This window comes from Miscanthus floridulus, chromosome 4, assembly GCF_019320115.1.
Source record: "Miscanthus floridulus cultivar M001 chromosome 4, ASM1932011v1, whole genome shotgun sequence".
NCBI lineage: Eukaryota > Viridiplantae > Streptophyta > Magnoliopsida > Poales > Poaceae > Miscanthus > Miscanthus floridulus.
The window spans coordinates 18,204,504-18,219,957 of record NC_089583.1 but is presented as its reverse complement, the minus strand read 5'-3'; the positions used below and the strand labels follow the sequence as shown (position 1 = coordinate 18,219,957).

Here is a 15,454-nt window from a genome sequence, read left to right as displayed (position 1 = left end):
AGCTCAGCGTCAAGCTCAGGCCGCCGCTAACGGGAGCGGCTCCACCTCACGTACAGGCTGCCGTGGGATATGTTATCTTGTAATCCAGTCGAGTTCCTGCATTAGTTAGTTGCATTAGTTAGATTCCTTTGTTGTTTTTCTGTAGATGTCGCAGGATGTGCGTTGATCATGTCGTGACCACAATGTTGTGTGACTTGTCGACATTGAGCACCGTGCATGTCCCATGGACGATCCGAAAGGTAAGAACGTACCACACTGTGGCTGCATCGTTGCAGAGACGGAGGGCTCCAAGTCCGTGTATCCATTGACATATATGAAATGAAAAGTGGAATCAAAAGAGCTGCACCCTTTAAGTAGTGACATCGTGTGTATTCATATGTTTCCTATCTAGTTTAGCATGTGTATTCCAGCCCTCATGCTATCGCCGCGGTGACCTCTCTCAGCACCGCCGTTTGACCGTTCGTTCCAGGGACCAGCCGCCACGGCTGGGTCCCACAGGCTAGTCTGTTAGCCAAGATCAATCAATCACACACAATTATACACGGTGGCTATGCCTAGAACAAGATCGCGCACACAAATCACACAAGAACTCGACGAACTGGCAACTGTCACCAGGGTTGACAGTGCCCCTTTTCACCTTACGAAAGTTCAAGTACAATGGAGGTTACAACACACCCGAGGCGCTAACACGCTCCTCTTACATCCAGCTATTTATATCCATAGCCACAGCACACGCTAACACAATTACATAGTTTTAAAACGCGATAAAAACATATGCAAAACAAACTGTCTCTGCTGAACCGTGCACTGAACACGGTCACCATGCTCCTGTCTTGGCAACAACCGTTCCCGCTCCAGGCTTGATTCAAACCTCGCCCTTTCCTGCCATTCTGGCTGCCACCATGACTCCCCACGTCATCTCACAGCAGGCTTACACCAACAATCTCCCCCTTAAGCCTGATGTTCTTCAAGCTCTCTGACACCAAGCAAGTGTCTCATTACTCCAAGCTTGACTACAGGCATAGGCTTTGTCGGTGCATTTGCCTTCTGCTCCAAAGTGTGAATCTTCTTGACAACAATTTGTCCCCTCTCTAAACATTCCCCGATGAAGTGAAATTTCACATCATTGTGTTTGTTTCGACCATGAAACATAGGGTTCTTCAGCAGTGCTATAGCTGAGTTGTTGTCAACAAACAAAGTCAATGCTTGTGGTTTAGTAGCTGTAATCTCACTCAACATGTTCCTGAGCCACAAAGCTAGTTTGGCTGCTGCTATTGCGGCCATGAATTCAGCCTCACATGATGACAATGCAACTGTTTTCTCCTTGCGAGAATTCCAGGTGATTAGCCCTTCATTCAAATAAAATGCCATACCACCAGTGCTCCTCCTTCCCACAACATCACCTCCACTGTCACTGTCAGTGTACCCCACCAACATCTCATGCTTTCTTTCTTGAGTATAAACCAATCCAAAATTCAGAGTTCCCTTCAGATACCTCATTATCTGTTTAACTGCATTCAGATGCTTTCTAGTAGGCTTCTCCATGAATCTACTAGCCACTCCAATAGAGAAAGACAAATCTGGCCTAGTATGCAACAAATACCTCAAACATCCAATGATTCTTCTATAGTGTGTTGCATCTATCCTCTCTCCCTGTTTATCTGCATCTAATTTTGCTCCAAGGTCCATAGGGAACTTTGTAGCATTGCATTGCATTCAGACATCCCAAACTGCTCAAGTATCTTCTTGGCATACCCTGTCTGTCTGATGGAGATATAGTCTTGCATCTGCTCAACCTCAATTCCCAGATACAATGATAATTTTCCCAAGTCACTCATCTCAAACTTAGAGGTCATCTACTTTTTGAAGACTTCAATCTCCCTTGGGTCACCACCAGTGACTATCATGTCATCAACATAAACACCAAGAATCAATGCTGACAGTCCTTCACCTCTAGTATATACATCTGGTTCAGTTACACACTTCATGAAACCAAGCTTCCTTAGACTGCCATCAACTTGACATTCCAGGCTCTTGGAGCTTGCTTCAGCCCATACAAAGCCTCACTCAGTTTGAGCACCATTTTCTCTTGCCCCTTCTTCACAAAACCTTCAGGTTATGACACATACACATCCTCAATGAGTTCTCCATTCAAAAAAGCAGTTTTCACATCTAGATGATGCACTTCCCAACCTCTATTAGCTGCCAATGCCAGAATTAATCTCACTGTTTCAATTCTTTCCATAGGTGCAAAAACTTCGTCAAGATCAATTCCCTGTTTTTGAACATATCCTTTAGCTACTAACCTATCTTTGTGCTTCACCACTTCTCCATCTGCATTCCTTTTCAGTTTGAAAACCCATTTCAACCCTATTGGCTTGTGTCTAGCTAGTAATTTCACCAACTCCCATGTCTTGCTCTTGTTGATGGAATGAATCTCACTCTCCATAGCTGCTATCCATTCACCATCACCAGCTGCCTCTTGATAGCAAGATGGGTCTTCCATTACTACTAGCAATGCCTCAAGTTCATTGTCATAGGTTAATTCCACCTCCACTGCATCCTGATACACCTCATTCAAATTTCTGAATCTCATAGGTCCATCATCCATGTCCACTGTGTCATCAACATCCATCTCTGTAGGTACATCACCTGCATTTTCCTTTTCTGAAGCTACTGCTTCTGTTGCCTGTCTATGAACAATACTAGTTTGTGAGCTTTCTCCTGATTCACCTGAATCTGCAACTGCACCATCAAAGTTATTTCCACTTGATGCTCCATCAGAGTGACCATTCTCAGCTCCCCCTAAATGGTGATCACTGTGATTATCTCCATCAACATGACCCCCATCAAATTGTCCCCTAGTCCATGGTTGATGCATGAATTCTTCATTGTCTTCAACAACAAAATCTGAACCTTCACCAAACTCAGATTTCTAATCCCAAGCCACTGCTTCCTCAAAGACAACATCCCCGCTGACCACAATTTTCATGGTTTGAGGATTGTACAGCCTATGTGCTTTGCTGCCCTCCTTCGCTCTAAAATAAACCATGGTCACACTTCTGTCATCTGGCTTCTTCAGATAAGGTACTGCAGGTCTTGCATTTGCTCTGCACCCAAACACCCTCAAATGCCCCAGTTGTGGTCTTCTACAATTCCAACCTTCAAATGGAGTCCTGTACCCCATGACTCTGGTTGGTAGCCTATTCAATAGGTACACTGAATGTTTAACTGCTTCTCCCCAGAAACATCCAGGAACATTCACGCTCTTCAGTATTGATCTAGCCATTTCCATAACAGTCCTATTCCTCCTTTCTACAACCCCATTCTGCTGTGGAGAGAAAGGTGCAGTGAACTACCTTTTTATCCTAGCTTTCTCACATACATCATTGAAAGCTGCTGCTAAAAATTCTCCACCTCTATCAGACCTCACTATCTTGATCTTGTACCCAACACTGTTCTCTGCCTCTGCTTTGAACTAGGCAAATGTAGTAACAGCTTGGTCTTTTGTCTTCATAATATAAACTGCCATCCATCTACTACAATCATCCATAATCAGCATGAAGTACTTGTTTCCACCAGCTATTTCAGGTGTTATTGGTCCACATAAGTCAATGTGCACCAACTCTAGAGGCTCATCTGCTCTCCACTTGGCACACTGTGGAAATGATTTTCTTGTCTACTTTCCTGCTAGACAAGCATGGCATACCTGATCTGGATGATCAATCATAGGTACACCCCCACCCATCTCCTTTTCCACCAACATTCTTATAGAGTGAAAATTTACATGACCTAGCCTACCGTGCCAAAGCCATGACTGATCACTAGTATTTGCAAGAAGGCAAACTGGTTCAACAGCATTCAAAGAAATCTTGTACATTCTGTTAACTATTCTTTGAACTCTCATGATTACTCTACTTGTTCTTTTCTCTGTCACCTCAATTAAGTCTTCATCCATTTCTACTTTGTATCCTATCTCAGTTAACTGACCCAAGCTAATGACATTGTTTTTCAGTTTTGGAATGAATTAAACATCAAACAAAATCCACTGTTCTCCTGACAAACCTTGGAACAAAATAGAGCCTCTACCATGTATTTCTACTATTGATCCATCTCCAAAACATACCTTGCCACCAACGGTGGTGTCGATGTCTCTGAACATCTGCATATCACCTGTCATATGGTTACTGGCGCCATTGTCCAGATACTACACATCTCCACTTGACTTCCCATCATCAGTGTAGTGCAATTCTGAATCAATATGCAGCTCATTGAGAAACAGCTCCCCCTAAGTCTGAACTTTTTCTGACAATAGGCCATGTCCTGGTTCCACCATTTCAGCCATCAGAACCGTAGGCTCATACTCCACCTTCCTGACATGATGCGCTTCTTCTTCCTTCTTCTCACTAGGACACCTGTTGGCATAGTGTCCATAGTCCTTGCACTTGAAACATTTGATGTGGCTCTTGTCATGCTTCCTCGCGCCATCCTTGCCACCATCAGATTGACTACCTCAGCCACTGCTCCCTCCACCGTGGCCATGACCCCGTCCACGGCGACCACCATGGCTTCTCCCACCAACAGAACCCTCTCCAGTGGCTTTCTTTTGCTGAGCCTCCCACTCAGCTTGTGTCAGCAGCACTTGGCCCTGTTCTGACTGAGATCCTCTGCTCCCTGCTAGTCCTCTCTTCGAATGCCTTGAGCTGACCCACTGCTTTGTCGAAGGCTATCTTCTGGAGGTCATAGAACCGTTCGACCCCGGCGATAACATTGATGTAACATTCTGGCGCGGTGTCAAACATCTTCTTCAACAACGCAGCATCATCAAGCGATCCACCCAAGTTAGCATATCTCACTGACATACTCATCAGTTTCCCAGCATAACTGTCGATCGACTCATCGTCCTTCACCCTCAATCCATCAAATTCACTCTTCAATATCTGCAACCTTGCCTCCTTGACACGCTCCTCCCCCACAAATCTCGCCTTGAGCGAATCCCTAACCTCCTTCCTGGTCTGCTTCGTGGCAACCTGCATCAGCAAGTCATCGGGCAGGCACTGGAGCAGATGCGCCCGCGCTTCATGTCCTTCGCTTTCCTCGCTGCAATCGCCATCGCGCCTTCATCCGATAGCTCCCCCACCGGCTCAACCACCTCCCACATGCCCTGATCTTCCATAATCGCCTAAACTCTGATGCTCCAACTTGTGTAGTTGGTAGAGGTCAGAGGTGGGTATTGGATCCAGCTGCCGCCATCTCCTCTGTCGCCGCTCCTGCAATCACCCATGGTTGATCAAACTCGACGCGTTGCGCGTGATCGATCGGTTCTGATACCAGATTGTCAAGTACATAGATTAGGGGTACCCAAAACCACCGGTTAAAAGCAACAAACCCCCGAGAAAACCGTATCCTAAAAACTCCACTTAAAGGATCCTACAACCAATCCTCAAGGAGCACACGGCCCAAAAATCCATGAGATATCACCAAAACAGGCCCAGCCGCCGGGCTGCACTGAGTCGGCTCACGAACGGAACGACTCAGTCCGTACAAGGCCCCCTCGACAGGGACCCTCGAGTTACGGAAGTACCTCGAGTGCGAACGACCCCGGGTCGATCCGCCCAACCCCCCTCGATGAGGTGCCTCGAGTTACGGAAGGGCCTCAGGAGCGAACGACCCCAGGACAACTCACCCCGACTCCCCTCAATCACCTACCTGCGGACGAAATCAGAGGCATTTAATGCGATTGCCAACCACCTCGTACCTTCATGGCTACGGCGACACCAACAGGAGCAAAGTACTATGACGATTTACATGGTACTGTTGCCCCCATATCGAGCAATGTTCCGCCTCGTACGACACCCCCTCGACTACGGAAAATCTCCGTTTCACACGAGGCGGGCTCGAGCCCGGTCAACCCTCCCTAACGGCCATCCCCCCTACCAACTCACGTGGGCACAGTACCGCTACAGGGCTGACAAGACCGGTGTCCCATCAACTTTTCCTTGCTCATGATGAGGTCGTGCGGACGCTGACAAGGCACTGCACCACCTTATCCTGCATGACCCGTTCCATCCAAGCTCCCATGCGCCTGGGCTCAGCATCGACTCCTGCAGTCTCGACCCAGCCTCGGATCAGCGCGATTCCTGCGTCGCATACCAAGACATTGCATATCGGGACAAACATCTGTCCCTGCTTCATTGCTGTGCTGCTTCGACTCAGCCAGCACGGAGCCGTGCACTCCAACTGCTATAGGAAAGGGCTGACAGGGCACTGTACCACCTTATCCTGCACTGTTCCGTGCCTCGAGGCCCCCCCGCAGCATGGCACATCCCGTCCAAGCCTAGGCTCACCGACAACGCGTTGGCCGACTTCCTTGTCGAGTGGGCCAAAATGACGCTCCCCGCCATGCCGGTTAACCAAGAATATTGGACCATGTACTTTGATGGGTCTCTTATGAAAACCGACGTGGGGGCTGGGGTCGTCCTGGTCACTCCCTAGGGAGTGCCGATGAAATACATGGTCTGTCTCCACTTCTCGGCCTCCAATAACGAAGCAGAATATGAAGCCCTCCTCAACGGGTTACGGGCGGCGATCGACGTCGGAGTCCGACGACTCGACGTCAGGGGAGATTCGCAACTCGTGGTCAACTAGATCATGAAAAAATCGAGCTGCGTCGACCCAAGGATGGCAGCCTACTACCAGGAGGTCCGCAAACTCAAATCCAAGTTTGATGGCCTCGAGCTCAATCACATACCACGCCGGTAGAACGAAGCCACCGACGCCATGGCTAAGGCGGCTTCAGGATGGGAACTGCCCCCTCCAGGCGTCTTCGCCAATGACTAGGAGGCTCCCTCGTTCTGGCTCAATGAAGCAAAAGGCGCGGCCCAGACCAGAACCACCCCGAAGACAGAAGAATCGACATCGGGACCAACCGCCGACGAGGGTGCCGACGTCATGGACATAGAAGAGGAAGCTCCACCCCAGACTGAGCTGGATTGGAGGAAGCCATACATTGACTACTTAGCTCGATGCATCCTCCCCTCGGATCAGGCAGAGGCGCGACGTCTGGCCCAACGTGCCAAGTCTTTCGTCCTCACCAAAGGGGAGTTGTACCGACGCAGCATCACGGGCGTGCTACAACGGTGCATTCCCATCGAACGAGGAAGAAAAATGCCAGATGACGTACATCGCGGGGTTTGCGGTCATCACGCTGCGCTGAAGTCTCTAGTAGGGAGCGCATTTTGATAAGGCTTCTACTGGCCGACGGCGGTAGCCGACGCGATAGCCCTGGTACGCAAGTGCGAGGGATGTCAGTTCTTTGCCAAGCAGACTCATTTGCCGGCCCAGGCCCTGCAGACAATACCCATCACCTGGCCTTTCGTAGTCTGGGGCCTCGACATGGTGGGTCCCCTCGAGAGGGAACCCGGGGGCTACACTCATCTATTCGTCGTGGAGGACAAATTCACAAAATGGATCGAGGTCCGCCCCCTTACCAACACCAGAGCTCGGGAAGCCGTCAAGTTTTTCACTGACATCATCCACCGATTCAGAGTACCGAACTCCATTATCACGGACAATGGGTCGAACTTCACGGCCAACGAATTCTTGGAATGGTGCGACGACCACCACATCCGCGTGAATTGGGCGTCAGTCGCACACCCAAAGTCGAATGGACAGGTGGAACAGGCAAATGGAATGATCCTACAAGGAATCAAACCACGGATATTTAGCCGACTGAAGGAGTACGGGAAGAGATGGCTTAGAGAACTTCTCGCCGTCGTTTGGAGCCTCAGAACAACCCGAAGTAGAGCCACAGGGTTTACCCCCTTCTACATGGTCTATGGGTCTAAAGCCGTTCTCCCCACCGATCTCGAATATGGGTCACCAAGGGTGGAAGCCTACGACAAAAAGAAGGTCGAAAGCTTCCTCGAAGATGCTATTGACCAAATAGACGAAGCATGGGAAGCCGCCCTCCTACACTTGGCCAAGTATCAGCAAGCGTTGCGCCATTACGATGACCGGCGAATAAAGCCCAGGGAGCTACTACCAGGGGATCTCGTGCTGCGTCGAATACAGAGTACCAAAGACCGGAAGAAGCTCACGTCGCCATGGGAAGGACCATTCATCGTCCATGAAGTGATAAAACCAGGTACCTACCGACTCAAGACCCTCGTGGACCATCGCATCTTCCCCAACGCATGGAACATTCAACACCTGCGACGTTTCTATCCCTAATTTAGCCATCACGACCCTGTACCTCAATCCCATACAGGAACCAATTATGTAAACGACTCTGTAAAAAAAGTTATCGTAGTCAAGATTCATCCCTACCAATGTGCAGGGAAAAACCTTGCTCGGGGGCTAGGAATGGGCACGAGCTATGTTCCAACAGAAAGCCCGCCAAACTCGAAACACCCAAAAACAAAGAGCAGGGGACGACAAAAGGTGGACCCCAGAGGTAAGTACCCCCGACGTGGAGAAGCTTGACACGCACTCGCCGAGGAACGAGAGCTGGTCCCACCGTAGGGATTCGACAGCCGCCTTAGCAAAAAACGAAGAGTGAGGGGCGCTAATGGGTGGACCCCAGCAGTCAGTACCTCCGACGTCTTCACGTCGGAAGCACCTTGATGCGCGTTCGAGTTTTGCCAGATAACAGTACGTGTGGTTGGTCCCACGGTGGACGGCAACGAGCCCTCGACACCTAACGAACGGTGATCGGGAACTAGACGCGTCGACTGGCAAAAAGCTAAAACCGATCCCCAGCGGATCTACGTCGGATAGCCCCCACGGGGGGCACCGGGGTTTCACTCGAACTACCCGTTATTAGCTCGCTGAGCGTCCTGTTTCGTCCAACAAGGAAAAACAAAGGGCGGCTCACCCCTGCTTCTCGGTCGGACGGGAATGTGCAGGAGAAATCGCGAAGGGCTTGGGCCTCGCACGACGAATACTGGGGGATTACTCGTAAACACCCGAGAGTTTAGACACCTTTCTGGAACGCCAAGTGACACAAGGTTAATTTTGATAGGTTTCACGAGGCCTGGGGGCTCGAATGGACGCCGAAAGGAGGACCCAGAGGTAAGTACCCCCGACGTCTCCACATCGGGGGAAGCTTGACATGCGCTCACTGAGGTACGAGAGCTGGTCCCACCGCAGGGATTCGACAGCCGCCTTGGCAAAAAACGAAGAGTGAGGGGCGCTGATGGGTGGACCCCAGCGGTCAGTACCTCTGACGTCTTCACATCGGAGGCACCTTGATGCGCGTTCGAGTTTTGTCAGATAACAGTACGTGTGGTTGGTCCCACGGTGGAAGGCAATGGGCCCTCGACACCTAACGAACGGTGATCGGGAACTAGACTTGTTGACTGGCAAAAAGCTGAAACCGATCCCCAGCGGATCTACGTCGGATAGCGCCCACGGGGGGGCACCGGGGTTTCACTCGAACTACCCGTTATTAGCTCGCTGAGGGTCCTGTTTCGTCCAATGAGGAAAAATGAAGGGCGGCTCACCCCTGCTTCTCGGTCGGACGGGAACGTGCAGGAGAAATCACGAAGGGCTCGGGCCTCGCACGACGAATACTGGGGGATTACTCTTAAACCCCCGGGAGTTTGGACACCTTTCTGGAACAACGAGTGACACAAGGTTAATTTTGATAGGTTTCACGAGGCCCGGGGGCTCGAGTGCCATTCTAGAACATACAAAGCTTACACAAGCAAGGCGGACAACCTGCTAAAAAGGAAATTCCTGATGCCCGGGGGGCTTGAACACCAGCCCAGGGATGGCGCACTACATAAAGTAACCATTACAAAAAAAAGCCTCACCATAGGAGGAACGCCAACTGTAACAACCCTAAAAATTACAAACACCGAAAAATGCAACCAACAATTTTTTTTTCAAAACAAACCCATGATTGTTGCTTGGCATGTAGAAAACCCTACCTAGTTGCACCATCATCACATGTGTCTTAATATATTTCTTAAGCCACATGAGATCAGGATCTTAAATTGAACACATGTATCCTGATGACTTAATCTAACCAACCTAACAAGTGTATCCAGTGCTAACCCTAGGAATCCTACCCTGCCCAACTACTCACTAACAAATGGCTTATATGAGTTGGGACTAAACTTAAGATGCACACATATCCTTTCATGCTTTTAAAATTCTTAAAGCATACATCACCATGTGCATAATTAACTATAACATGCAATATGCCTTAGATCATGAGTTGGATCTTCCTTGGATTTTTGTGATGCCAAAGTAAACCTTTAAATATTTATTAAAGCCTCTATTAAATATTTGTCATAATAATCCTTAATACTAATTATAAGTGCCTACATTAGATTAAACCAATAAATAACAAATATATAAATCACAATATATAAATATTGGGGATTGGACCCCAAACTATGGTATATGCTTACCATGACAACTAACTTAATTAACAGAACCCTAACCACATAATAAGCCATGGCTTAAGCTAATTAATCATAAAGCAAAACAGAAAAGGTTTTGGAGAAGGGGAAAGAAATGGAGAAGGCAAACCAGCCCAACCAGCCCAGCCTGGCCTGTTACCTCACCCTTCCTTTCCTCTCTTCTCCGGCCCGAACCAGCAGAATCGGCCCGTTGCGGCCCATGGACACGCCTGCTCCCCATCCCCCGCCCGCGCTAGGCCGGCCACAACGCCGCGGCCCATGAACACGGCCTGCTACGCGAGCCAGCAACCGCGGCCCGTAACCACATCAGACAAGCCGCCCCCAGGAAACGACAAACACCGTCACAGCCACTGACCATGCGGGCCCGCCTGTCATGATCTCCACCTCCCCTATCCTCTGCCTCACGAGAGACAGAGCACACGTACCCGCCCTCGCATCCACAGATTCTTCACGCAACCTCTATGGCACCCCGTTCCCGCCTTCGCGCCCCTCGCTTGGCTCCGCGCCCTCCACGTCGCCACCGCGGGTCCCACGGATCACGCGATTCGCGTGACCCTGTCAGAGCTCGCAACCGCCGTGGTAGAGGCGTGATGATGCCGCGGCCTTGCACCCAATGAAATCTTTCCTGCACCCATGAATTGGAGCCCCTCGCTGACAACTGGACCTCGTGCGACGCTCGCGATCACGAACAGGAGCACCTCGACCGCCGGATCGCCTTGGGCGGTATCACCAGCCGTCCGTACCCCTTCCCATGGCGCCACCGCCTATAAATCCCACACCAGAGCACCCTGGGGTTCCCAAACCACACGCTGCCACCCTGCGGCCTTCCACCATTTGCCCCGAGACGAAGGAAGGGAGAAGGAGGGAGGTAAGGAGGAAGGAAGAGGAGCAGAGAAGACGGAGCACGCCGCCGGAGTGTACCGCTGCCGCCGGAGCTACGCCGAGCACGGGAACGCCGCAATGACATCCACACCCTCACCCTCGCCATGAACCCATGACACCGACTTGGAGCCCACGACCTCCATGGCTGCACTTTTTTTCCTCGCCCATACCCCGACGCCGCTGAACACCGCCGAGGACGCGCAGCCGCCGGCCACACTCGCCGGAGGAGACATCACCGTCATGATCGGCTACACCTACGAACCCGCTCGCCCTGCACGGCCACACCGCCATCGATGCTCTGCATCACCAACCTGCCATCACGAACCCACGGTGAGCTCCCTGCTTCCCTCTGCCTTTCCTTGATCACCGCGCTAGCCCTGGTCGCCGCTGCGTTCTCCCAACTCGGGAGAGCTCAGGGCCGAGCCTTGCCCCTTGGACCGCCCTAGTTGGGATATGGCCACGCGCTGCTGCGCGCCGTCGTGGCAAGCACCGTGCGCACGCTAGACCAGAAATTTGGCCACTAGATGCCCCGAACCATGAACCTTGTCGCCGCGGTGCGTGATCTAGAGCACCGCCGCGTCGCGCCTACCCTGCACCGTTCCGGTCGCCTCACGCTGCACAAGTGAACCTCCTAGTTTCGCCTCGTGTTGCCCTACCCGACCGAAAGATGAGACCCAGAACCCCCTGTATCGCCTTGACCGTGTTACTGCCCTTCTCGTCGGAGTTCTGCCGCGAGCCCGTTTCTCGCGCGGGCGCCACCGGGCGATTTGGTCACCGCCGATGAGTCGAATAGCCCCCTGGAGACCTTCCTTGCTTGGATGATGCGCCAATTTACCCGAGTTGAGACCGTAGCCGTGACTTTGATGCTCGCCCGCGCCGCCGTGCCGCCATCACCGTGGCCGGCCGCGTTTGGCACCTCGCAGCCACCGTCGTAGTCCCTGATAAGCTCGCCCAGTCACCACGGTGCTAGCGCACCCTTAAAACCAGCCCTGGAAGACTCCTCGTCGCGGGCCTCGCCGGCGAAGTCCACCGGGGCTAGTGCGCTAGCCGCCTCCAGCCACTCTGCCTTGCTGGTGAAGCCTACCCCATTTTGCCAAGCTGAGATGAGCCCCTTTTCCCTAGTCTATGCCATCGGATAGCGCCAGTAACACCCTGTTGGCTGAACTCGCCGTCGGCGAGCACCGCCGCGGTGGAGTAGAGGAATTGGGGAAGGAGAGGGTGGTGATAGCCTGGTGGGGAAGAGGTGGACGCGGTCCACCGAACCTGAGCCGCTGACAAGCCGACCCACGGCTGTCTGACCATCATGGACCAAGCACATGAACCCCAGCCTTGCCTATGGACACGGTGTACGTGAGCTGGGAGTATGACTTGTAGGCCGCTGATAACAGTCCAGCATGGACCGTAGACTCGTGAACATGGACCCATCTGAGCCCGATAGGGATCCAGTTGACGACGTGGCTTCACCAGAACGTGCCACGTGTAAGGCTTGACCCAACCCATGTCCGGCCCATCTGGCCCGTTAAAGGCCCTCCATCGGCCCATTTGGGCTTGACCGTGGTCAACAGTGACGTAATCATGACGTCAAGCTGACGCCAGCGTTCGCCATGTTTCGGCCACGTCATCAACACGTCGTGCCACGCATCCGCCACATCACTGCCACGTGTTGGCCACATCATCGCCACATCAGTAATCGTGCCACGTCAGCTGGACCCTCACGCCCGTGATGACATCACCATACGCGTCAGCATGACGTCATCCTGGTCCCGCCTATCATGCGCTGTAACAGCCCCGATGAATCATAGATCGACACGTGGCCCAATCCCAGGCTGCCACGTGTCATCTCCATAATAATCCAGCCTTTTATCTTTTTCAGAATACGAATTAAACTTCAAAAATTCATAACTAATTCATACGAACTCGAAAAAATATGAAACAAGCGTCTAAATTTTCTATAAATCGAGCTCTACGTCATGAGTCTATGTTTGAGTGCATTTGGATCTTTTTGCTGTTCATTTGGTTCTTTGTGGATTCTATAGGAGTTGCTAACGCGACTATTATGTCTCGATTTCAGAGACAAGTCGAGGAGGAGCGACCTAAGGAAGGAGACTACGAACACGAGGAGGAGATCCCGCTGATCGACTACATCCAACGAAGGAAGACTTGTACCACTACTACCTCGACATCGCAGGTGTCATGGCAGCACCTTCTTTTAGAGAACCCTAATAGACATTGCATAATAGAATTGCTAGCGCTTTATATTTATTCCTTTGCTAGTATATGATGCATGAATATTGCCTGAGCCGCTAATTACCTTGATTGAAGCCACTCCACTATGACACCCAGCTTTGCGCTCTTACTCATATATATATATATATATATATATATATATATATATATATATATATATATATATATATATATATACCTGCTTGCTTGCACTATATTTTACTATACTTACTTTAACTCCACTTCGCATTATATCCGGGATGTGATGCTGGTGGTGAACCCCTGGGAATGGTTTGGCTTGGGATGCCGGACTTGGTGGACTGGGCTTTGGAGAGCGTGCTGCGTGTGTCTTGGGTGCGTGGTGAGGGTTGAGTCGGCTGGACAGGGATCACGACGAGCTTCGAGCGAGTCTTGCCGAGGGGGTACGGCCTGGGTATCCCCGTTTACTGAGTACCTGTGGCGGGTAACATGTGGTGACTGAGGTGGTCCCGGGGTGTGAGCCCCTGAGGGGTGGAGCTCCGGGAAAGAGGTGCTGTGGTGGCACGTTAAGTGGAAACCCTTAAAGAGAAGATATCCCTGTTTGGCCAACACCTAAGGACTTGTGTGCTAGTGACCGGATCATTGGACGCCTTGCTTTCCACTCGCTCTCCATGGGGGGGAGACGGTCTAACCATTTGGTAGAACGAATGCCATCACTGCTTGGTGTAAGCAGATGTGTCGGGAGGTACGGGCCGGAGTGCTCACACCCTCCTTAACCAACATAGTGACCCCTTTGGCCTGGTACTATGTCTCACACTCTCGACGGCCAGGGTCGAGTGGCAGGATGGTATTTGCTCTAGGCTTATGGCGATCGGCATCTGCCTAGGTGAACTAGTGCACCTATGATGGCTATCTTGTGGAATAGTGAAACCTCTGCAGAGTGTATGGTTGATCGATCGATACATATGCCGACATGTCGGCTATGGACCTGTCATGTGTGATGCTTGCTAGACTAGGAAATGAGTCTTCTACCTTTCTTGGGATCTGGGTTTTCCGGCCGTAGGCCACGGGGGCCTAGGCCGCTGAGGCAAGATGAGTGGAGAGTTATCTTGCTGGCCACGTGAGAGCGTGGTGGGATGTGGGGTGTGGAGTCGTGTGGATGGGATGAATGGGATGGTGGATGGATGTGTGTGTGTGTGTGGGAATGAGGAAGATTAAAACTTGATTATTATTATTATCACTTGTTGCTGCTTCGCATGCGCTAAGGTTGCAAACCACAACCAAATTATAGGATGGCCAGATTCCTTTATTTTCTCTTTTCCACTAAAGCTCATCGGTGCTGACCATGGCCTACACACATCTGACGGTGTGTAGATTTCCTGCTTCTCAGAGTTGTTGAGATTAGGAGGATTAGAAGATCTCGTGCCTACACTCAAGTTGGAGATTGAAGCTGCTTCCGCTATACGTTTCCGCCTTCTCAAGCTATTCCGGATGTTACGTGATCCATTGTTTTCGCCAGGTGGCGATGTAATGAGTAATGTAAACCCCTCTATCGTATTCTTTCGTTTAATTCGATGTATGGAATTGACTATCAACTGTTATAAGACAATGTGGTTTCGCATTGTAACTCATTATGTGGATTTTCCCTTCGTGGAAAATCGAGGATGTTTCACCAACCCAGGGTACATGACGACACGACCTAGAAGAAGAACTAAGGACACTCAACGAAAGACAACAATCAGGATGCGCCTGGGCACCGACTTGCCGCCTGTATGAGCGATGTGTTCACCATCGGCAAACAACGGGTGGCGGAATGGGGAGCTCAGAATGAGCCCTCTATGACCTCGATCGACGGCACCTCCGCAGCGACGGCCTCGGCAGCCTCCTTGAAACCATCGATAAGAGATCCATGCTGCGCCGCGCCCTGACCCTCTGGG

General features: G+C 51.0%; 2 protein-coding genes and 1 long non-coding RNA gene across 5 annotated transcripts; 1 reads left to right on the top strand and 2 right to left on the bottom strand.

Annotated features, from left to right (window-relative positions):
* Window positions 1-951: 951 nt before the first annotated feature.
* Window positions 952-1,689, bottom strand: LOC136548152 (secreted RxLR effector protein 161-like). The gene has a single exon (XM_066539774.1). It carries the CDS (start codon window positions 1,687-1,689, stop codon window positions 952-954), a length of 738 nt encoding a protein of 245 aa, XP_066395871.1.
* A 2,933-nt stretch (window positions 1,690-4,622) lies between these two features.
* On the bottom strand, window positions 4,623-5,176 carry LOC136548151 (uncharacterized). The gene is made up of 2 exons (XM_066539773.1): window positions 5,141-5,176; window positions 4,623-5,030 (listed from the first exon to the last, which is right to left on the bottom strand). Exons 1-2 carry the CDS (start codon window positions 5,174-5,176, stop codon window positions 4,623-4,625), a joined length of 444 nt encoding a protein of 147 aa, XP_066395870.1.
* Window positions 5,177-11,094: 5,918 nt separating this feature from the next.
* On the top strand, window positions 11,095-15,138 carry LOC136549489 (uncharacterized). 3 transcript variants are annotated; one of them, XR_010781926.1, is made up of 3 exons: window positions 11,225-11,642; window positions 13,384-13,500; window positions 14,908-15,138. It is a non-coding gene; the product is annotated as an uncharacterized lncRNA (long non-coding RNA). The 3 variants fall into 3 exon arrangements; XR_010781928.1 differs by having other exon boundaries at window positions 14,892-15,138; XR_010781925.1 differs by having other exon boundaries at window positions 11,095-11,642; window positions 13,384-15,138.
* Window positions 15,139-15,454: the final 316 nt, after the last annotated feature.

Bases quoted from the DNA above. Each gene is read 5' to 3' on its own strand.
- LOC136548152 (XM_066539774.1), bottom strand. From the start codon at position 1,689: ATGGACCTTGGAGCAAAATTAGATGCAGATAAACAGGGAGAGAGGATA.
- LOC136548151 (XM_066539773.1), bottom strand. From the start codon at position 5,176: ATGGAAGATCAGGGCATGTGGGAGGTGGTTGAGCCG. The intron at 5,031-5,140 runs GTGGGGGAGCTA...TTGCTGATGCAG, and splicing joins TGTGGGAGGTGGTTGAGCCG to GTTGCCACGAAGCAGACCAG.